The sequence below is a fragment of the Oryza brachyantha genome, chromosome 5, assembly GCF_000231095.2.
Source record: "Oryza brachyantha chromosome 5, ObraRS2, whole genome shotgun sequence".
In the NCBI taxonomy this organism is placed as follows: Eukaryota; Viridiplantae; Streptophyta; class Magnoliopsida; order Poales; family Poaceae; genus Oryza; species Oryza brachyantha.
This window is the reverse complement of record NC_023167.2, coordinates 1,307,929-1,330,600: the sequence shown is the minus strand read 5'-3', so window position 1 is coordinate 1,330,600 and position 22,672 is coordinate 1,307,929. Positions and strand designations below refer to the sequence as shown.

The 22,672-nt window shown below is 37.5% G+C and overlaps 2 protein-coding genes across 4 annotated transcripts; both read left to right on the top strand.

Annotated features, from left to right (window-relative positions):
* The first annotated feature begins 9,065 nt into the window (after positions 1–9,065).
* LOC102704242 (metal tolerance protein 1) lies at positions 9,066–12,599 on the top strand. 2 transcript variants are annotated; one of them, XM_006653938.3, is made up of 2 exons: positions 9,066–9,184; positions 10,919–12,599. In XM_006653938.3, the coding sequence occupies exon 2, from the start codon at positions 10,919–10,921 to the stop codon at positions 12,173–12,175; it is 1,257 nt and encodes a 418-aa protein (XP_006654001.1). In that variant the 5' UTR covers positions 9,066–9,184; the 3' UTR covers positions 12,176–12,599. The 2 variants fall into 2 exon arrangements, with proteins under 2 accessions (XP_006654001.1, XP_015693292.1); XM_015837806.2 differs by lacking the exon at positions 9,066–9,184 and adding an exon at positions 9,572–9,588.
* Positions 12,600–18,310: 5,711 nt separating this feature from the next.
* LOC102703965 lies at positions 18,311–20,509 on the top strand. 2 transcript variants are annotated; one of them, XM_040523802.1, is made up of 2 exons: positions 18,311–19,221; positions 20,087–20,509. In XM_040523802.1, exons 1-2 carry the CDS (start codon positions 18,576–18,578, stop codon positions 20,491–20,493), a joined length of 1,053 nt encoding a protein of 350 aa, XP_040379736.1. In that variant the 5' UTR covers positions 18,311–18,575; the 3' UTR covers positions 20,494–20,509. The 2 variants fall into 2 exon arrangements, 1 of the variants encoding a protein (XP_040379736.1); XR_001550230.2 differs by lacking the exon at positions 18,311–19,221 and adding an exon at positions 19,900–20,004 and having other exon boundaries at positions 20,087–20,121.
* Positions 20,510–22,672: the final 2,163 nt, after the last annotated feature.

Sequence of the window (22,672 nt, the reverse complement as noted above, 5' to 3'; positions counted from 1 at the left end):
CTTGGCGATATAAAAATTAAGGTTGGAAAATAACTTTGGTGAAAAAAAAAAGCCAAAATCAACATTAAATTTAAAGATAAAAATATAAATTTTGACTTATAAGTATAAGCGAAAAGATGGTATTAAAAGTATTATATAATTGGGTTACCTAATAAGGTCGTGCACAATGCTCCACTCTAGCGGGTGGTCTCAAGAATCCACATCAGATTGGAACCGAGCTGGAAGAGAGAGGGAAGAAAACAGGTGGTTTCTTCAAGCTTTCGTGTCTCCTCTGTAAGGCCTCCTTTGACTTAAAAGAAAATTTATATGAATTTTAAAGGATTTTATTACTATAATAATTTTTTCTACAGAGCCCTTTGAATCAAAGAAAAGTACCTTATGAAATCCTATGAAATTTCTATGAAATGCTTTTTCTCATACAAGTTTTGGAGGAAATTTAATAAGAGGTAGAACCTAATAGAAAAAAATCATTCAAGTCTTTATCTCTACTCAAATTCCTGTATTTTTTCTGTGGTCCAATCAAACGGACATTTTTATGTTTTTCATGTGTTTTGCAATTTTCTATTTTATACTTATATTTATATCAGAATCATATATTTTTTCTATTTTTCTGTTTTTTTATTCATGTGATTTAAAAGTAGCCATAAGACGCGGTAGCCTTGTACTGAAAATGATAAGTGCATGTGGTCCCTTCTCAAGATGCTTGCAAGATTATTACCATGGTTGAAGATAGAAGCTCAGGCAGGCGGTGACCGGAGGGGGAGACGGTGTCCGCCGTACCAAGGTCCGTCCCCGCGCCATCCCGAGTTTCGCTCGTGCCGCCGCCCTGAGCTCCGACAGCCCTCGCGCGTCGAGCTCCGGCAGCCACCACCCTGAGCTCTGCCCCCGTGCCTTGAGCTCCAGTAGTCGCGTCTTGAGAGTATGGAGACGAGGAAGATGGATGGAGGATTTTGGGATTTCTTTTTTATATTTATTTTTTACTGTGGGGGTGTTTGTGTAAAATAATGGAGTACTAAATTAATTAGAAAAAAAGAGGACTGAAATATATAATTACAAAGACGGATATATAAATTAAAGACACCTCTTAAGCCGCTTTATATTATACTCCCTCTATCCCTAAATGTTTGACGCCGTTGACATTTTATACATGTTTGACTGTTCGTCTTATTAAAAAAGTTACTTAAATATTAATTATTTTTATATTATTTCGTGTATTATTAAATATATTTTTATACATATATATAGCTTTATATATTTGACAAATTTTTTTAATAAGATAAATGGTCAAATGTGTATAAAAAGTTAACAGCGTCGAATATTTAGGGACGGACATGGTATATAGGTAGCAGTTGAAACCACTAACGTGCATGACCGGCCTGATGGTCCCTGTTGTGCTCGTGAGGTCAGCCAGGCTCGATCCAGTATTTCAGGGGAAGCAAACAAAAGCTGATATGACGAGCTCAAAATATAAAAAAGTATAATATTATCTTTGAGATTTTCTGGATGAATACGAAGGAACATGCCTCTAGATTAATAATACGATCATTTTTGTCGTTTCTAGTCAATCATAATAAATTATTTTTAATTAATCATTGTATTAGAGTTTTCAGAAGCCATGAATAAATATACTAGGAATATATAAAATATAAAATAAGTTACAATTTGATAAAGTAAGTGGAGAATATTCTAGTCATCCTACTTCGTATTGATACGTGTAAAAATAAAGTTATTATGAAAAAAAGTACTTAACATCTTTTTCATTTAAGGAAGCAGATAATACCTAAATTATGGCATGTTCAAAGATTTAGCCTATTATTAACTCTTAACTCATTCACATCAGCAATATTAACTCATTTTATTAGCGTATTTATAAAGGTAGATTTAGGTATTTATTAATACAACAGAATATTTTTTTATTACTCTTCTTTCCTCTTAGTCTACCCTATGCAATAAATTTTTTTAAATAAATACTAAGAATCGACTCTAAGCCGTTATTATACATAACAACCGTTTTTCTTTTTTCTCACTCATCTTTCCTCCGTATCATCATATTTACTCACATGACAAGTCAACTGATAATCGCTACTGTATATGCCGTTATATGGAATAACTTGGAGCAGTAGACCTATGCCATCAGCACTCAAGTACTGTTCCACGAACATCCTGTGCTAGTGCCGTGACTCCTGGCTTTGGTCACTTCCGGCTCTCTGTCGATCTCACTAGCTGCCATGTCGTCTTGCCAGAAGAAGAATCCTTTAATTATTAGTGGCCTTTAGTTCTAGAAAATTATCATCCAAAAATATCGTATCGAATCTTTAACATTTAAATAGAACAAATCGTGAGACGAATCTTTTAAGCCTAATTAGTCCATTATTAGTTATAAGTGTTACAGTAACCCGCATGCGCTATGACGGATTAATTAGGCTCAAAGGATTCGTCTCGTGGTTTCTAGCCAAGCTGGGAAATTCGTTTTTTCTTTCGTGTCCAAAAACAACTTTTGACATCCGATCAAACAAACATCTGATGTGATAAAAAAATTTCATTTCTCTAACTAAAACACCCCCCCCTAAAACAAGACGTGTTTTATCTACTGCTGATGATGCTATCTCAATCTCGCTAGTGGTACTGATTTTTTAAGACCTGGCTAACTTTTATGACACGTTTTGCGCGAGCTGCGTGTAGACCTATACCACGTCAACGTACGTCTCCCGCGTTTACACTTGGAATGGACAGCCGTGATTTTATATAGGTGGTGTGTAGACGGACAAAATTTTTGGGAGAAGTGTCACATCAAATATTTGTTCAGATGTTTAAAGTGGTTTTTGGACACGAATGAAAAAACGAATTTCACGGCTAGCCTGGAAACCGTAAGACGAATCTTTTGAGCCTAATTAATCTATCATTAGCACATGTCAGTTACTGTAGCATTTATGGCAATCATGGACTAATTAGGCTCAAAAGATTCGTCTCAAGATTTCTTTCGTAACTGTGCAATTAGTTTTTTGGTTCATCAATATTTAATGCTTTATTTAGGTGTCTAAAAATTTGATATGATATTTTTGGAAAAATTTTTTGGGAACTAAACAAGGCCATATTCTCCATTTGCACATTATAAGATATTTTAAATACATTTATTTATGTTTAGACATAGATGTTTTATATACGTTTATATGAATCTACGTACCAAGATTTCTTATAATATAAAATAGTGATAATATGATTTTGAAAATAGCGTAAGTCATGCCTTTGAAATCATTACTTCATTACTGGGCATACTTAAAAAAAATATCGTGTCTTTTCTTGAATAAGTTCATACGAGAAAACGGATCAACTTTCATAAACAAATAAGAATAAAAAATGATCTCTATGGTAGGGTACTACTGTACTACCAGTAGAATCGATCAAAGACCATCGATTTATATGAGTATATTGTGGTTTTATCAAGATGTTTTATCCATTCAGCGGACTATATAGATACCTAGCACGTACCCAACGACGTATCCTTTTGCATGCCCGCAAATATACTATGTTAACCATACGAGACCATATTATTAGATAATTATGCCTCTTTATATTTCTACTGACGTCAAGTGAAGTGATAGTTAAAATAGATCCAAACCATTTGGTAAAATTAGATTAAGGATTCATATTTACTCTACTATATTAGAGAGCACAAGCACTATAACGAGGCTCAGAATGAGAAATGCTATGAGCGAGAATACAAATCGACCGTCTGAATCCAAAGCCAAAAACCGAGTAACGTTTTATCACTTGGGCCGGTATGTAACGTCGAAAAAATGTACTCCCTGCTTGTCTAAATATTTGGTACCATTGACTTTTTGACACATATTTGACCGTTCATTTTTTATTAATTTTTTTTATAAAATATGTAAATTTTTTATATGCATAAAAATATATTTAACCATAAATAAAATAATATAAAAATAATTAATAATTATATATTTTTTAAATATAACAAATAGTTAAACATATATAAAAAAATCAATGACGTCACGGATGAAGTAGTTTTGTTGCCGAGCACCTTCAAAGACAGCAGGAGACAACGCCTACGACAAGGCAATGCAAATCATATGCAACATCCAAAGCAAACAGAGGGAAATACTCGAGTACAACTAAGACCAGCACGGTTAAATAATGGAGTACGGCTAAGAAAATTACTCCATATGTTCCAAATAACTCCATTTTCACGTACCCACCCTATACATATTTCTCTCGAGTCAGGCGTTGAAGGGGAAGCATTCTTGGGATTTTAGATGAGTGTACTTTTAATTTGTAATGTTTGTTTGAGATAGAAATAATGTACTCCCTTAGTTCTAATATATAAGTAATATACAAATACCAAGAAACATTTAATCATACATTGACTTAGTACAAACCAGCCAATACATGCTACCTATTTTTCTTTAGTTTATTGTTTTATCCATGCGTATAGCAATGTAATCAATGCGCGTCTTATATTTTGGAATAGAGAAATAAAATGGTTGTGACTTATATTTTGGAACGGAGCTACTATGAAGATTTTTTTTATCAAAACCCGTAAAATCATGTAGAGAATGAGACACATTTGCTAGCACACGCTGTCCCAAATGTAGAAGATTTTTTTTATCAAAACCCGTAAAATCATGTAGAGAATGAGACATATTTGCTAGCACACACTATCCCAAATGTAGAAGAATTTTTTTTTTATCAAAACCCGTAAAATCATGTAGAGAATGAGACACATTTGCTGGCACACACTATCCCAAATAAAAAAATTGAAGGTAAGTGTGCGAAATTAAATAGAAAATATTATAATTAATCAAAAAGAGTATATAGGAAGAGAAATTGCTAGTATATGTTAAAACAGTTCTAAATGATGCTATTGTTTAGTCGGATTAAGTTTGAGAAAAAAAAAGACTATATTGCACTTTAATAATGAGGAACGAATAAACATACGAGGTTAGGTTGGGGATAAAATAGAAATAATATTTAAATAAGAAGTGATAGATAGGTAATGTGAATAATGTTATAAATGATTATATTTTATGATAAGATTTAAATGCTAAAAATAAATACTTACTCTGTCTCATATTAAGTTTATTTTTAGCCTCTTTTATTTGTCCCAAAATAAGTTTATTTTTAGAGTATTTATTGCATCGAAATTTATGAAAATAGAAAATAAATATATTTTGAGTAGACAAAATGAGAAATAGTTGCATTGGAATTTGCTAAAATATGGGTGTTTTAATCTTTTTGGTATTATTTGGTATATGTGGGATCAGTGAAAAATAAATTTATTTGATACTAACTCCGACTCATAGAAAATATATTTTTGCATTGTTTATGTTCTAACATTCGATCGTCCATCTTATTTGAAAAAATATAAATATAATTAGTATTGTTATTAGATAATAAAAAATGAATAGTACACATAAAAATAGTCATAATTGTTTTAAATAAAACGAACGATTAAAAGTTAGACATGAAAATACAGTTATATTAGTAAGGGGTATATTTTAAGAGAGAGCAAATAGTAATCTCTTCTACATCTAGGACAAGGTAAGAGCAAGATTAATAATATAGCCAGTAAATTGGCTATATGAATCTATATAGTAGTTGGTTGTTTATAATTAATATATGGCTCATCTATCTCTCTTACAGAGTTTTAGTTCTTATACTAAAGTTAGCTATAAGTTTATAGCCCGCTTCTTCTCTACTCATAGCTAACTATAAACTCCAATTTATCTATAATCAATCTAATAGCCAATTCATACAATAGTTACTTACAAAACATCAACACATGGTCCCACATGTCATACACATATTTTGTTTTGGAGCCGTGTGTAGCTGGCTACAAATTAGACAGCCAGCCTCTTTTTTTCTTCTCTCTTATCTATTTAAAATATACTTATTATAAATGGTTTATAGCCTATTGTTGTCCCTGATCTAGGCAGCCCTAAAGGCATCTTTGCCAGAACATCATGGTGCAGGAATCTACTCCGTAACCATCAATTTCATCTCACTTCAGCCACATCTTCACATCTGGAGTATGGTTCAAATCATGTCGTCCTGTGGACACGATGTTCGAGGGAGGGGTACAAATTAATAATAGGCCCAGTGGCTCCCTCTAATTACCAAGCACCTTGCCAGCACTGCACTGCACTATCGTGGCACACGTGATTTTGCCATTTTAATCTTACACATCGATCTCATTTATCCAGAAAAATATCTCACGTTTCCGTATAAGTATGGCCTACTACCAGCTGTATCAACGTATGTTTGGATTCGGACTCTATTAAATATATAGACCGATAACAAAACTAATTTTATAAATAAAAACTATTACATTAGATAAATTTTTAAGTATAATTAATCCACCATTAGCAAATAGATTTGTCTCACGAGATAGTCTAGAGTATGGGGTGAGTTTTATTAATAGTCTATATTTAATATTCTAATTAGTGTCCAAATATTGGATGTGACAGTGACAAAAAAAAGTTAGAGAGAAACAAGCACCACCATACTCACCTTGTTAGTAATATAACAAGTTTTAGTATTTAAATTTACCGTGAAATATAAGTAATTTATACGCATATGTTGTCTTTGCAACGAATTAACAACTTTCGCCACTAAAATTTTCACCTACTTGATGTTCTCATCAAATAATAACATATTTTCTTTTAGTTCCATTAGTTTTTTATATATGTGCTTGGCTCTAAAACTTTATATATGCTGGGACGAAGGGAATAGCCACGTCATGATCAATAAAATTGGTGAGCTGTTTTAGATCTCACTTTAACGTTGGTAGACAATTCGGGCTCTACCATTTATTCTATTTATGGGGGCAATTGTAACCATTCTATTCAGCGTCACCGTTAAATTTTTGGGGTTTTGCTATGGATTTTTGAAAAACAAATTTCAGTACATAATTTTTTTAAATATTGTTTTATACACTATCAACTTATAACAACTAATTCATTATTTGTGCCCGAATAATTATCCCAAAGCCATTCAGAATCCCATTTTATTAAGCAGAAAACAATATAATTGTATTTATATGTTTATTTGCATATTAATTACATACGAGATACACCAGCAAGAAGTATCAAATATCAATTTGTATATGCGAACATATGTCCTAATTTTTTTTTATATTTATGGATAAAGAGTGAGCAATAAGGCCAATTTCAATGGAAATTTCATGGATAACAAATAGGGTGCCACATAAACATTTTTGAGATGTGTAAAATATTAATGAAGAGAGATGAAATGAGTTTTATGGAGATAAAACCTTCTGTGCACCGTTAACTAGATAGCTTGTGTCTTGCATGTAAGATAAGAAACAATAATAGATAAAACTATGCATTGAGAAAAATGTGTTTTATCCTAAATTCACTTTTTTGATAACATGTTATGAAACTTATGTTAAAGATGGCCTAATCATCTTAGTAGTGGACAAGGAAATAATAGTCGACAAAAAGAACATATATAATAGCAAGTGTCATATGCCACTCGTCTAACAATAAAGCATTACCGACACTTTTTGTCTGTAAAAGATAACTTTAGCCCCCAAACACGTGTCGATCAACGTTCCTTTTGATCAACCGTAGATGACCTCCTGGCCGCGCCGTAGCACCTCGTGAGTGCATGACGTCTGTCGAGTTCTCTTAGCGACGAAAAGATTATCTGAACTTTTTTATGGTCATTTAATCTTATAAATAATAAAATTAACTATAATAAAATTAAACATATATTTTAGATAGGTCATAAGTAAACTTTTTGTGTTGTTTAGCGTTTGGAAACCGTAAAAAATAAGGAATAATATAAGGATAATTTGTATAAATAAACTGAATGTAACTATATCTTATGTGGGTTTTACTCCTCCCATATACGAACCCTATAACGAAACAAAAGACAATGCATGTCGCTTGTATTACTCCATTTTAAACCAAATTATATCTGATACGGGTACGTAAATTTAGATCAAGGGGTACACATATAACATTAATTAATAAACCATTGATAAAAGATTTTGTAGACCAAGTTTGTGGACATATATATCTCTCTTAAGTAGATTTTCCCCTTGTCACTTCTCCGACATGAAAAACAAATAGCAGATTATGGGGGAGCCTCTAGTCACCTCGGATGTTTGGATTATTATAATAATAGTAAATGTAAACTATTAATAAAACCTATCCATGATTTTGGACTAATTCGTGAGACTAATCTAATGAGTCTAATTAATCCATGATTAGTATATGTGATGCTACATTAAACATTTGCTAATTATTGATTAATTAGGCTCAAAAATTTCGTATAGCAGATTAGGTCTTATTTATGAAATTAGTTTTTTATTAGTCTATGTTTAATTCTTAAAATTAGTATCCAAACATTCGATATGACATGGGGCTAAAAAGTTTAGCCCCATCCAAACGACTCCTATGAAAGCTAAAAAACTTGAAAACTGAATTAATATTATTTTTAAAGTAACTTTTGTACAGTTAATTTTTTTAAAAAAACTACCATTTAATAGTTTGTCATGTGAGCGTTGTGCCGGTGAAAAACAAGAAAGTATTTCTTCTGTTATATTATAAGATGTTTTGATGTAACTAGAATGATCTATGAATAATATATATTTTATATATATCCATTTATTAGCATTCACGTAACTTGGAGAGGATATGAAAGGAGAGAAAAACACATACCTTAAGTAACTCCATACTAATCAGGACGAAGTAGTCGGCGTCGTTGAAAGGGTTTGGGTCCTGCCATTTCATTTTCTGAGCATACTTTATAAATGTTTAAAAGCAAATATTAAATCTAAAATTAAAATTAAAAAAGTACTAGGACTTTTGTACGTACCGTTCCGCGGTATCCGCGTGGGAGAGAATGCGGAGGAAAGCGAGTAGACTGCTGCGTGGGGGGAGTCCACGTCATCCGGCTGGCACCGGGCCCCACAAACCCGTAATTTACCAAACTACCCCTACCTAGCCCACCCCCCTCCCTCCCTCTCTCGCTTCATATCCCCTCCCCTCCGCGTGTCTCGCCTCTTCTAGCAATCCAGCCAGCCATCGTCGCGACCCCTCCCCATCCATCTCGCGCGGACTCCCCCCACCGCCGCCGCCCGCGGCGGAGACGGCCACGGCCACGGCATCCTCCTCCTCCTCCCTCCCTCTTCCTCAAGGTAGGCTCCCCCCTCCCCTCCCCTCCCCTCCGGTGGATTCCGCCCGTTCTCGTCCCCCCACCCAGGGAGAGAGCAGATCAACTTCTGCCCGTCTCTCGTTTCATCCGTTGTGCTCGCGCTCCTCGCGATCCCGCTCGCTCGTTCGTTCGGCCGTCGCTCGTCGTGGATGTTTTTTTTCCCTGGTTCGGGGGTGGTGGCATTATTGGTGTCGTTGTTGTTGTTGTTTGGCATTTCGGAGTTTAGGATGGATTGTTACTAGGATTGGCTGCGGGGGTTGAGGTTGTCTGGATCAAGGTGGTGATGGTGGTGAAGGGGAAAGTTTTGCCTTCTCTGCCCCCGTTTGATCGAGGGGGGAAGATTGGCGGAATCGCGAGTCGCTGTCTCGGATTCCGGCGTCTAGCGCGGTAGGTGTCGCTTTGTTCGTTTCTGCATCTCCATTGGGTTCTTCATCCACGCCGCGGGATTCCACTGGGTGGCCCTCTGTTCGCTACCCCTCGTTGTCCGCGCTCGCCATTATTGGCGCGCTCGGCTCGGCTTCCATCGCTGCTGCTGACCAGTCTCTTCCATTATTACGGATCGCCGCCTTCATGGATTGCTCTGCAATCGTAGTCTCTGTGTTTATGGCTGTTTCTATCATTGGTGTTTAGGTTGGGGATATCTCTGATCTATAATACTCTCCTGGACTTGATGGGTTAGGTTGGAATCTTGTGTGTAAGACCCGTAGGTGTGGTGGAACTGAATGCCTCGTCGATTGTCTTGTGATCTTGATGCTTACCTATGGTTTGATTGATTTGTGAACAGCCACTGTTTCACGAATGCTGATTAGATTAGCACCCTTGATGACATTTTGCTCATTCTACTGCTGTAACTGAGCCTTTTGGTCACGGGGAGAGAGAGAGAGAGAGAGAGCCTTGATTTGTTGCTGTATTTTTATTCACCTGTACCTACTTGAATCTTTTGCATTATCTTGCAAATCATGTGCTGGATTTCCAGTTATGATTTCGGGGGAACCTTGTCGTCACTCACTCTGCCCTTTCGTGATGCTGCCACTTTTAGTTGGAAGCACTGCCATCTAACTGCTCTTGGACTGCATGCAGGATAGCACTAATGCTCTCGTTCTGCAACCAGCGAATTTCTGTTGTCATAACTATTTCCTGTCTACTGTGGTTTTATTTCAATTGTTAAAGCTTTACTCTGACTTAATAAATGCTTTCATTATTTGCAAGGTTTATATTGTTTGCACGGGCAAGATCCATTCACTTGCTATATTTGTAAAGCAAATGAACACTGGCGCCTTCTAAAAACAAACATATTAGTATTTATTTCCTTTCGCTGACCTTTTTGTACTACCTACTACTGTTGGCTTTTGTTTAGGGGGTGGTACTGGTGCACTGTTTTTAATGTATGGCATATCTGTTGCCATGCATAATAAGTTCCTCGACAGTATAACCACTGGATTTCTTGTTCTTGTAAATGGGGTAGACTTTGTCATAGTACGGATTATACGTTTTCTTAGTTATGACTTCATGTTTAAGAATGTCCATGTCGTTTTTAACTTTATGAAGTGCTGTTTGGTTCTTCTCCTTCCCCAAAAACACATGGAAGGATTCTTACCACTAGCTTATCTCACTAGTTCTAGCAGGAACCTTATATTGACACGTTTTCTTAGAGCATGAGAAGTAAACATAGCACCATCTTTATAGTTGTGCATTGACTTGATTTTTTTTCTTCCAGATGGACAGCCATAACTCAGTACCTCCCCAGATTGCTGAAGTGAGAATGGACATCTCATCATCTACTTCACTAGCAGCTGGGAACAAAATTTGCAGAGGTGCTGCTTGTGATTTTTCTGAATCCAGCAATAGCTCAAAAGATGCAAGGGAGAGAGTGGCTTCTATGAGGAAGCTCATCATTGCTGTGATCCTTTGCATTATATTCATGACAGTTGAGGTGGTAGGAGGAATCAAAGCAAACAGTCTGGCAATCTTAACTGATGCAGCCCATCTCCTTTCGGATGTTGCAGCCTTTGCCATATCTTTGTTCTCTCTTTGGGCAGCTGGATGGGAAGCTACTCCACAGCAGTCATATGGATTCTTCCGTATAGAAATTCTTGGTGCACTGGTTTCTATTCAGCTCATATGGCTACTTGCTGGTATTCTTGTCTATGAAGCTATTGTAAGGCTCATTAACGAAAGTGGCGAGGTCCAGGGCTCTCTCATGTTTGCTGTCTCAGCTTTTGGCTTATTTGTTAACATCATAATGGCTGTCTTGCTTGGTCATGACCATGGGCATGGACACGGACATGGGCATGGTCATTCACATGACCATGATCATGGTGATTCTGATGACAACCATCAACACCATGACGGTGAAGAGCATGGCCATGTACATCACCAAGAGGATGGCCATGGAGGTTCAATAACTATCAAAACTAATCATCATCACCATTCTGGCACTGGACAACACCACCATGATGCTGAGGAACCATTGCTTAAGAATGAAGCTGATTGTGACAGTGCCCAATCTGGTGCTAAGGCTGGCAAGAAGGCTCGTCGTAATATCAACGTACACAGTGCTTATCTGCACGTTCTTGGGGATTCTATCCAGAGTATTGGTGTAATGATTGGAGGAGCAATCATCTGGTACAAGCCTGAATGGAAGATTATTGATCTCATATGCACCCTCATCTTCTCTGTAATTGTGCTGTTCACCACAATCAGGATGCTGCGCAACATCCTTGAGGTCCTGATGGAGAGCACGCCGCGTGAGATCGATGCCACCAGGCTTGAGAATGGCCTCCGCGACATGGACGGTGTGGTTGCGGTACACGAGCTGCACATCTGGGCCATCACGGTGGGGAAGGTTCTACTGGCATGCCATGTGACAATCACTCAGAACGCAGATGCTGATCAAATGCTCGACAAGGTTATTGGGTACATCAAATCTGAGTACAACATCAGCCATGTGACAATTCAGATTGAGCGCGAGTAGGATCGAGACAGGTAGTGTTGGGGGGGGGGGGGGGGGGGCGTTCAAGTTAGGAACCTGGTTTTTTCACTGGTTTTCGTGGTCTATGTTAGCTCTGCAGTTGCAAAGGCGGCATCAAATCATCAAGAGCCCGACAAAAACTTGCAGGTTCATCTGAATGCTAGCTATGAATGCTATTTGTTATGTACGTGTTATTACTCCTATCTAGTAGTCAATTAGTTGAGGGGATGCTATGTCAGTCTGTAGTCGGTGGTGTACTCACCTGGATGCAGTTCAGACAAGTTTTTCAGGCACCTGGTAAGTAGGAGTACATCTAATCTATCTCCCTGTTGCGTTTTGTAGCCTAGCGCCCCTGTCGTACTCTACTTTTATGTAAATCTGTACTGGGCATGGGAACAATAATGAAGTTTCGTTTCTCCTGTTGCTATCTGCTTTGCTTTTGCTTCTTGCATTCGAAAACCTACTGGAGAAGTGTATATTGTCTATTGTTAAACTTGGTCATAAAAAAACGAATTGATTAGTGCATTGCTTCTCATTCCTTAAAATACAAAACAAATACATAGGCATAAAGAAATCAATTGACTAGTGGAGCAATAATATTAGCTCCGGTTCACGATATAAAACGATCTGACCCTTTCCTATATACATGGACAACAATAAATCAATAGATATATTATATAAAATATATCCATTGATTTAATGATAAATATAGATATAGTTAAAATATTTTATAACGTGGAAGAATACAGATAGTATGTGACAATAGAGGTTGCAGAATGCTTGGTTGCTGCGGTAGAGCTCGCAGAGGTTGACTCTGAGCCTGGCAATTTTTGCTACAGCCGCAGCCGTGGAGCCAAAAGCCGGGGGGCATCCATATCCGACGTGATCGTCAAGTCGCTGCTTGCACGCTAGCTCCGGCGATGTCCACCGCGCCGGGGAGCGTTGTAGCCAGTGGAAGCACCCGCCGGCGTCCCGGGGAGGCATGGTGCAAGCCACGGAAACGAAAATATAAGTATTAAGACTACACGAGGCCTCTGCAACAGCAGCTCGATGGATCTACCACTCCCACCTGCCCGTCGCCGACGTGAAGGTCTCCACGATCATGTGGCGGTGCCTGCGGCGGACCATGAGCACGGCGGTGAGGGCAAACCTCCTCGTCGTCGCGGCGTCGTGGTGGAGGCCGGAGTTGGTGTCGTGCTCCGCGCGGGCGCTCATCGGTGGTCATGGGCCTCATGGCGCTACAGCTTCTGTGCTAGATCTAACTTGAATTAAATTCAATTTATAAATTTGCTATTCTTGTACTACGAAGTTTCTAATAACAATGAAAAAAATATAAGTTGGACGTAGCACAATATGTAGGACATACTAAATGCTGTGAATTTTGTATCCTAGTAGTACTTTGATGAAACAAACTCTCAAAACAGTTTGCTTTTGGATCGAATTCCCCTGCAGAGTGAAGCCATAGGACATCAGGCCCAACACAGTTCCTCCAGATGGAAAAAAATGATTAGTTGGGCTTTCGGCCTGGATGTCATCGTTGGGATGGGTTGCAGACTTGCAGCGATTTTGGGTGGATCGGATCGGATCGGTTTTGCTAAGAAAACTCCCGTGATCTTTTCACTGAAATCACATGAATGTAACTATAATACAAAATCACATGAGAAGTTTTAGCATAACCGGGGCTGGGATCCGATTACCCCGTGATAAAAGTTTTATTATCTCGCTGACAAAACAGCAAGTGAAATACGTTATTAACCATTAGAAAACAATTTCTATGCAAAACTTTTATATACGTGTTTTTAGTGATTTAATAGTCAATCCTGAAAAATAAATTATGATAAAAAAAAACAACATTAACTCTATATTTAAGTTTTAGTATTTAAATTTTGGTTTACAAGCATAAGCATTGACGAAAAGAAGAAGACTAATGTTGTTTTGCTTAGCTTATTCTTAGTTTTCTTTTATAACTATTACACACATGTTTTTTTAATGGTTAAACTGTGTGTTTTATTAAAATTTCTCTATAGAAGTTTATCATATATCTTATATTTCTAAAATAGATTTTTAACTGTAGTTGTTAACCAACCATTTACCAATTAAATAGCCGTAGAAAACCAAATAATCTTCCATGTCCGACAAGCTTGACCTATGGAACATGGGTAAATTGATGATTATTTCTCCGCCCCAAAAGGTTCATTTCAAACTAAGTTATGTCGACATGCTCCCTGTTAAACAGAAAAATTTCAACAACTCCTTGTTGATCCGGCCCAATTCAATATGGCCATGTTTATGCAATTTTTGATATTCAACTCTTATTTTTCATTTAAATGGTACTATGTGTATGTCAATATAAATATATTTCTGGCACTGTGGAGGCAAGTCAGTTAGAAGTGAAAAGTGTCTTAAATGTTTTTTATTAAATAGGAAGATTGTTTGAAGCGTGAAATAGGTAAGCGTAAAATGGTTAGAGATTTGAATCATTGAATGTGAGGTAATTGAATGAGGCAATTAGTACTCTATCTATAGATACACTATTTATATGACAAATTTTAATTCTAGAAATATTCTTGTTACGAGAAGTAGTATTATTTTTTTTAAAAAAATCAGTAATTTCTGTGTAAACGCACACTACTGCCTGAGGCCGACCATGCATTGAAATTGAAGCCGGCGGCATGGAAGTTTCTCCTTCGGGTGTTGTCTTCACACCTGCTACTTGCAGAGTCTGCAGAGTAGTGCAGTGCCATCAATAGTTGCAGTGTCGGAGCGGTCACGTGGGGTGGGCCACGTGGAAAATATTGATCCTATAATTTATTACTGCCTCTATCCTATAATAAGTTTATTTTTTATTTTTTCGTGTCTAATGTTTGACCATTGTCTTATTTAAAAATTTATACATAAATTTACAAAAAATTAGTCATGCATAAAGTATTCATGTTTTATCATCCAGTAAGAAAATATTAATCGTAAAAGAAATTCAAATAAGACGAATGTCAAACGTTGGATACGGAAAGACGAAAAATAAACTTATTATGGGATGAAGGTAGTATTTATTTCTCGGTTACTTTTCTCTAAACTTATTCCTCAGTTTTTAGTATTTTTTATTAAAAAATTACTTACTTAGTCTCATAAAAATCAAACCTAAAAGGATGCGATCCTCCTAGATCTGGATATGAACAATTATCCAAATTTTTTTAACTAAGAGGGTATGTTTGACATTTATAGGATAGGTAGAGTATATAAAAGTTTGTTATCTTATATTCTAAAGCAGGTTTTTAATTAATTCTGCATTAGACTAAGAAATACTATCAAAAAAATTAAATAGTCTTCCATCTTCATCTAACAAAAGAACGTATCCTTACTTCTCTATCATATTGAGGTCACGTTCGGCACTTATCTCCTAATCCTAAATTCCCTCGTTTTCCCGACACACGCATTCCGAACTGCTAAATAGTATATTTTTTTAAAAAAATTATATAAAAGTTGCTTTAAAAAACCATATTATTTATTTTATATCTTTTAATAATTAATTAATCATGTACTAATCTATTTTTACTTTTTTCGCGCCGAATAACTAACCCCTCACTTTCACCGTGCCAAAACGTGCCTGAATCTCATACGATGTATATAGCGTATACTATAGACTTAAAAGTGTAAATCAAATTAAAGCTGATTTAAATATATTATATCTCTTTATATCTATAGGATTCTATTTTATCTCTAAATTTATATTCGACTCCTTATCTCTATTCATACATAACTATATTTTTCACATTCCCTCTCAATCATCATCAAAGTGAACAAAATAATCATCATCATGAACAAAATAATTGTATTTGAATTCTATTGTTTCCACCGGCATTAATTACATCTCTAATACATAGTCTCGCACCTATATCGGTTATTGCATCCACATTTTTAACGGTGGACCCATGATGCATAGTAGCCTTACCTTTTCTCTGTCAAACCATGCAGAATCACAAATTGCAAACTTTAAAGCCCTTGGCAAAAATTTTTAGAATGTATGTCACCTCGGTATGTAAGGTAACACATTTAAAGTATTAAATATAGTCTAATTATAAAATAAATTTTAGATTTCGTTAGAAAACTAAGAGACGAATCTTTTAAGCATAATTAATCCATCATTAGCACATGTGGGTACTGTAGCACGTATGGTTAATCATGGATTAATTAGGCTCAACAGATTTGTCTCATGATTTCTCCTATAACTGTGCAATTAATTTTTTTATTTCATCTATATTTAATACTCTATTTATATATCCAAAGATTCGAGTGATGTTTCTGAGAAAAAAATTTAAAACTAAGGTGGTGTTTAGATTGAGAAAATTTTTGGGAGTAGTGTCACGTCAAATGTTTGATCGGATGTCGGAAGGGGTTTTTGGACACGAATGAAAAAACGAATTTCACGGCTAGCCTGGAAACCGCGAGACGAATCTTTTGAGCCTAATTAATCTGTCATTGGCACATATTGGTTACTGTAGCACTTATGGCTAATTATGGGCTAATTAGGCTCAAAAGATTTGTCTCAAGATTTTTTTCATAACTGTGTAATTAGTTTTTTTCATCTATGTTTAATGCTTTATTTAGATGTTCAAAAATTTGATGTGATGTTTTTGTAGAAAAATTTTGGAAACTAAACATGGCCTAAACAGGGCCAGAAAGCAAGGCAACGGCCGCCATTGAAATTTTATTCCATGTAAAAGCATCCCTTTCAAACACACAGCCCGCCCACTTTGCATGCTTCACTTTCACACTGCTCTACCCTACCCCCATGTACTGATACAGAAAATTACGAAGGATTAGCCGTGTGATGAACATGCCTTTCACTTTTCCTCATACTATTGTACTTTTGGCCCTCCTTGTTCTGGAGAATTTCAGTGTAAAACGGAAGGAGTTGAGTTAATTCCTGTGAAAGTTTAATAAAATTCATAGTGTTCTGAGGAGATCTTAGTGCTCATCCAAAATTGTGTACAACTGTTTCCCTTGTAAACTAGTATGGTTTTAATTTTTCTGGATCTGGTTGAGAAACCGAACCTCCTTCCTCCTTTTCTTTCCTACGAATGGGAGCTTAAGGGGGTGTTTATTTCTGGAGACTAAAAATTTAGTCCCTAGTCACATCAGATCTTTGGATATTTATTATAAATAATACATAGTCTATTAATAAAACCTATCCATAATCTTGAGCTAATTCGCGAGACGAATCTAATGAGCCTAATTAATCTATAATTAGCCTATATGATGCTACAGTAAACATTTGCTAATTATAGATTAATTAGGCTCAAAAAATCCGTCTCGCGGATTAGCTCTTATTTATAAAATTAGTTTTTTTTATTTTTCTATATTTAAGACTTTAAATTAGTGTCAAACATTCGATGTAACATAGAACTAAAAATTTAGCCCCATCTAACCAACCCTAAGTATCCCTAAGTATGTTTCGATAGTTTTATAATTACATCAATACAGTCACTCTGTCCTAAAATATTCCTATACTACTGTCTAGATTTATAGTCCTCATTTATTATCATTGCAGTAGTTGTGAAGCTATATAAACTACAGTGCCCATATATGGCACAGGCATGTAAACAGTGGCAGTACCAACATTGTCATAATACACAAATACAGTATGACTGTAAAAAAGCAGTGGGAGTAAATACCAGTGGGAGTTTTTGAAATGGCAAACAGTAAAAATTCACTCAGGCCTAAACTCCCAAAATTTTTTTCAAAAACATTGTATCAAAGTTTTGGACACCTAAATAAAGCATTAAATATAGATGAACCAAAAAACTAATTGCACAGTTACGGAAGAAATCTTGAGACGAATCTTTTAAGCCTAATTAGTCCATGATTAACCATAAGTGCTACAGTAATCAACATGTGCTAATGATGGATTAATCAGGCTCAAAAGATTCGACTCGTGGTTTCTAGGCTAGCCGTGAAATTCGTTTTTTCATTCATTTCCGAAAACCCCTTCAAACATCCAATCAAACATTTAACGTAACACATCTTCCAAAAATTTTCACAATCTAAACACCACCTCGCTCCAACCGTCCATCCAAGGGGACAAAAGTGCAACAGCATCATCAATCATCATCAGCAGTAGAAGAAGAAGAAGATTACCACTGCAACAGTTGATCACCTTTCTACTTACCACATTAATCTTTGCAACATTCCATCCATTTCCAATGCTAATCTACCTCCATAGCCAACACTACTTACTAGCCATTGCTTTCTTCTTCATTCTTCTTCTTCCTTTTGCTTTTCTTTTCTTCTTCTTTTTTGCTCTTCCCTCCACCTGCAGTTCAAACCAAGAACACCACCAGTGTGCAGTGCAGTGCAAGTGTGCAACACGGCAGCATTCCAAGCTGATGCTGTCATTGAGTCAGTCATGGCCTCCTCCACCTTGGCTCTCGACTTCCTGCGCCGCCTCCTCTGCGCGCGCACCGCCGCCGCCGGCAATGCGGGCACTGCACAGAGCGCAGAGTGTGTCGGCGACGGTGCAGCGGCAGTGCGGCGTCCGGGTCCGGCGGCGTCTCCGGGAAGGAGCCCCTGTGTGGTGGCGAGGCTGATGGGGCTCGACGCATTGCCGCCGGCGCTGGATTGCCAGCCGCCGCCGCAGCGGAGGAGTTTGTCGGTGAGTTCGGCGGAGGGGTGGCCGCCGTATCTGAGGGAGGAGAACGACGAGTTCCTCGTCCTCAGCTTCAGCCCGGAGGCAGCCCGCCACGGCGACGACGGCGCATGCGACGGCAGCAAGAGGAGAGACGCCACCGGATCCAAGAAGCACACCGGTGGACGCCCCCGCCGGAAGCTGCAGTACGGCGGCGACGACGAGGAGGAAGTGCAGTCCTCGAGCCACGCCAAGAGAAGAGCGGCGGCGGCGTCGTGCGGCATGCACAGTTCGAGCCCGGTGTCGGTGCTGGACGCGCAGCACTCGTCGTCGCCGTCGACGTCGTCTGCCACCACCACCACCACCATTACCACCACCTCGTGCTCGTCGGAAGAAGTGGAGCCGAGCTCGCCTTCGCATACCTCAGGTTCGTCGTCTTCGCGCAATCTCCTCTTCCTCTCTCCATTTACACACAACCTGCAGCAGCTGCAGCTCACTCCTACTGTGTTCTTGACTACATTAGCTTAATTAATTAGCAGCCTAAAAGATTGTTGCATTTTGGACAAGAATTCACTATCAAACAGCAGCTCACAAGTGAAAACATCTGAAACAGTAGTAAAATGCACTAGCAAAATTCAGACACCGAGATAGATTTTGCCATTTCTCTAGAGCAATTGCAAGCAAGTTTCTGTTTCTCAACTGTAAGACAGTGATGGGCTTGGCTTGGTGCATATTTTTGAGTTGTGAAAGTTTCAGTTGCTGGTAATTTGTCAGCAAATATTTCTTAAAAGTTTTTTCAGTTGATAATTTACAACGAGGATGAATCCTTCCAAATATATTAAAGTTCAAGAAGGACAATTCTGTGGTCCATGATTCAGACTAGGGCTGTGCAACTTCTTGGTGAGTGCTAACCAGTCCAAGATGGCGCAATCCAAGTAATCTGAAACCTGTGTTTTCTTGTAGCTTAATCATCTCATCCTGTTTGCTCTGAAAACTGCAAAAGCCTCTGAAAAGCCAGCTCTCTGATGGCAACGTATCACTTAAAAGAAAGCTATTAATAACAGAGACTGTACCAGCTAATAGTCATCTGACTATATGTCCTGGATTCATTTCAGACATCGTGAAAAAAGAGTAGTTACACATAGTTTTGGTTTGACAGAAATGCGCAGCATTTCTTGAAACTGTTCTGTTTAGGCATTTATTCTGCCATGTATGCATCTTTTCTTGTTTATGTTTATGGTAGATTGTTACTGACAGGCTGCATTATCACTGTATATCTCTACAAATTGCAGGAGAAATTCGGCCTGCAACGAATCAAGAAAGCTCAGGGAGGAAGCTGCAACCCGATTTTGACGATGATCTCGACAACCTGTTGTCTCCTGCAGCTAGCAATTGCCATGACTCAAAATGTTCAGACTGGGAGAGGAGGAAGAGGAGTGTGGTGAACAAGGCTGAGGTGTTCACCCCAGATGTGTCTGGTACCTTGCAATTCATCTTCAGGCTGGTTGAGGAAGATCTTAACAGCATGAGGTGGTTGATCAGGGAATCTGAGGAAACTGCAGCTGACATAGGTTCAGAAATCCTTGATCAGCTCATGTCCGAGACAACAGATGAACTCATGCACACAATTTCTGAAACTGTACATTCTTTACCTGGCTGGTTCATCTCCATGAAGTATCCAAAGCTCCAAGATTGTTAGAAATATGCAGGCAAGTTGAAGCTACTGAACAAAAGTTGAAGAGACCAGAAGATATTAAGATCTCAAGTTCTCAACAACATGAGGCAAGGATGAGACAACATGTTCAGGAAAACATGAGCCTGAATGTCTCAAGAACTTAAATTCTCTCCCTGCAACCACCATGCTAAATATTGTGCATGCTTACTTTAGCTCCATGTACAAGCTTAACCTAACAGCATATATATGAGTTAGTTGATGTAAAGTAGCACGTGTTTCCTCTCTATGCACATATTAGTTGACAAAGATGGCAGTAACTTGTTAAAACTTTCACCAACTGCAGTAAAGCCTGTCTCCATCAGGAACACTTAAAAATAATCTGTTTCCTGATTCTATGAGATTTGTCAGAGTGTCCATGGATTAGAACGGATCAGATTCAACGAACAGCCTCTTGTTGATAAGAAACTGACGGTTCTTGGCAGGGAGTAATTAAATAAAACAAGAAACAAGAAATTTCTTCAAAGTTGCAGCATGGAAGGAAACTTTGGGAGAGGTTGGACAATCTGATTTCTTATCTGCAGACAATTAAACAGAACAATAATTTGTCGGAAAGTTTCAACCAAAATGAGGTCAATGATGTGTACATTCCATAAGAAAGGTCTTGCTACGTCAACATCGATGACAAGTGCATGAACAATAAGATCAGTCCCGTGAAGGGGAGAGCTTCACTTTAATTTCTATCTACTGGAGAAAAGATGCTCCATTTCTTAATCCGTATTAGGAGATAAGAACTTGGCATTGGATGGGACATGGTGTGCTGATGAGTCACAATTATAATCTAAAAACATATCTGGAACATGATTTGTCTCCGTTCGTTCGACGAACTGAATAAAATAGTTCAGAAATTCAGGTTGCTTTCAGAGGAGGGTTTGAATGTCTCGCATAAAAACGATGACCATGATAATCAACTAATCAGCCAACCACAATCCTCCTTGCGACGCAAGTTGGTTTTGATTAACTCAGTAATCATATCATATTGGCATGTTACACGTTACACAAGATGTTAGGTCTGTCTGCAGATTGCAGTTTGACTGCTTCCAAAATAAACTCTTGAGCAACCATAATGAAAATAGACATGTATTATCTGAGCCCTTGGGCTCTGTTCAGAACAGAGGAATTTTTATTCAGAATACGCAAAAATTTACATATCATTGGTGTAATTATGAGAGAGAAAGGGACGAGTGCGTAAATTGTGAGCGTTTGTGTTGTACTGTGTTCTAAAAAAAAGAAGAAGAAAGGAGTGAAGGAATTTCACTGAAAATATTTCACTTCCTACAGAAATGGGGAAGTTTTCTTGTGTTTCAAATATTGCCTTAGTTCTTAGGTATTCCAAGTGGCCTGTCATTTCATTTGCATGAAAATTGCAGTCTGAGATTAGAAAAAGTGGTTAGGAAACAAGAAGAGAAAGCAGGTAAGAGCAAGTACACAAGAATATAGCATAGAACAGGTAAGGTTTTCTGTATTACTAAATAATCATATCTACAAAAACATGTTTCCTAATGCACAATAAATAAACAAGAACACCAACAGCAATGAAATGCTGGAAAGCACATAGTTAATGGCTCAATATCTGGACACGCATAGAATTCTCCAAAATCTGCTCCAGCTGCACGAACAATAGTTAAGCATGATTAAGAATTGAATACAACACCAGCTACAATTATTCGGAGTATCCAAACACAGCAGCTGCAATCACATAAATAATCCAAAGACAGCATGGACAACAGTACTCTTTTCATCAGATTATACAATCTTCCAAAAATAAAATCTGAAAAACAGAGAAGAAAAAAGATATGTGCCCATTCATGTTATCATATATAAGGAAGAACAAGCCCAATGTTCTAGAACAAAAGTTTCTGTCAAAGCAAAATCAACATTGGCAAACACTCAGAAAATAATAAATTAATGAAGATTATCATGCTCCAGCAGTATCTTGGTTGCACTTATGCCCAGACTTTGGGGCCTAATTTCTGTGTTTTGTGCCAGACCCACCACAATAATGACAATTAGTTAATCTCTGGGTTTGCTTTAGGTGCATGGCTACTTCCTTTTCTTATAATATAATACTATCACTGATCACAATTGGAGCACCATGCCTCCATCTCCACTAAACTAACCTGTGATTGCTCTGCAATTTACCTCC

Excerpts from the sequence above, each read along its gene's own strand:
- LOC102704242 (XM_006653938.3), top strand. The coding sequence starts at position 10,919 with ATGGACAGCCATAACTCAGTACCTCCCCAGATTGCTGAAGTGAGAATG.
- LOC102703965 (XM_040523802.1), top strand. The coding sequence starts at position 18,576 with ATGGCCTCCTCCACCTTGGCTCTCGACTTCCTGCGCCGCCTCCTCTGC. Across the intron at positions 19,222-20,086 it reads CTCGCCTTCGCATACCTCAG|GAGAAATTCGGCCTGCAACG; the intron begins GTTCGTCGTCTT and ends TACAAATTGCAG.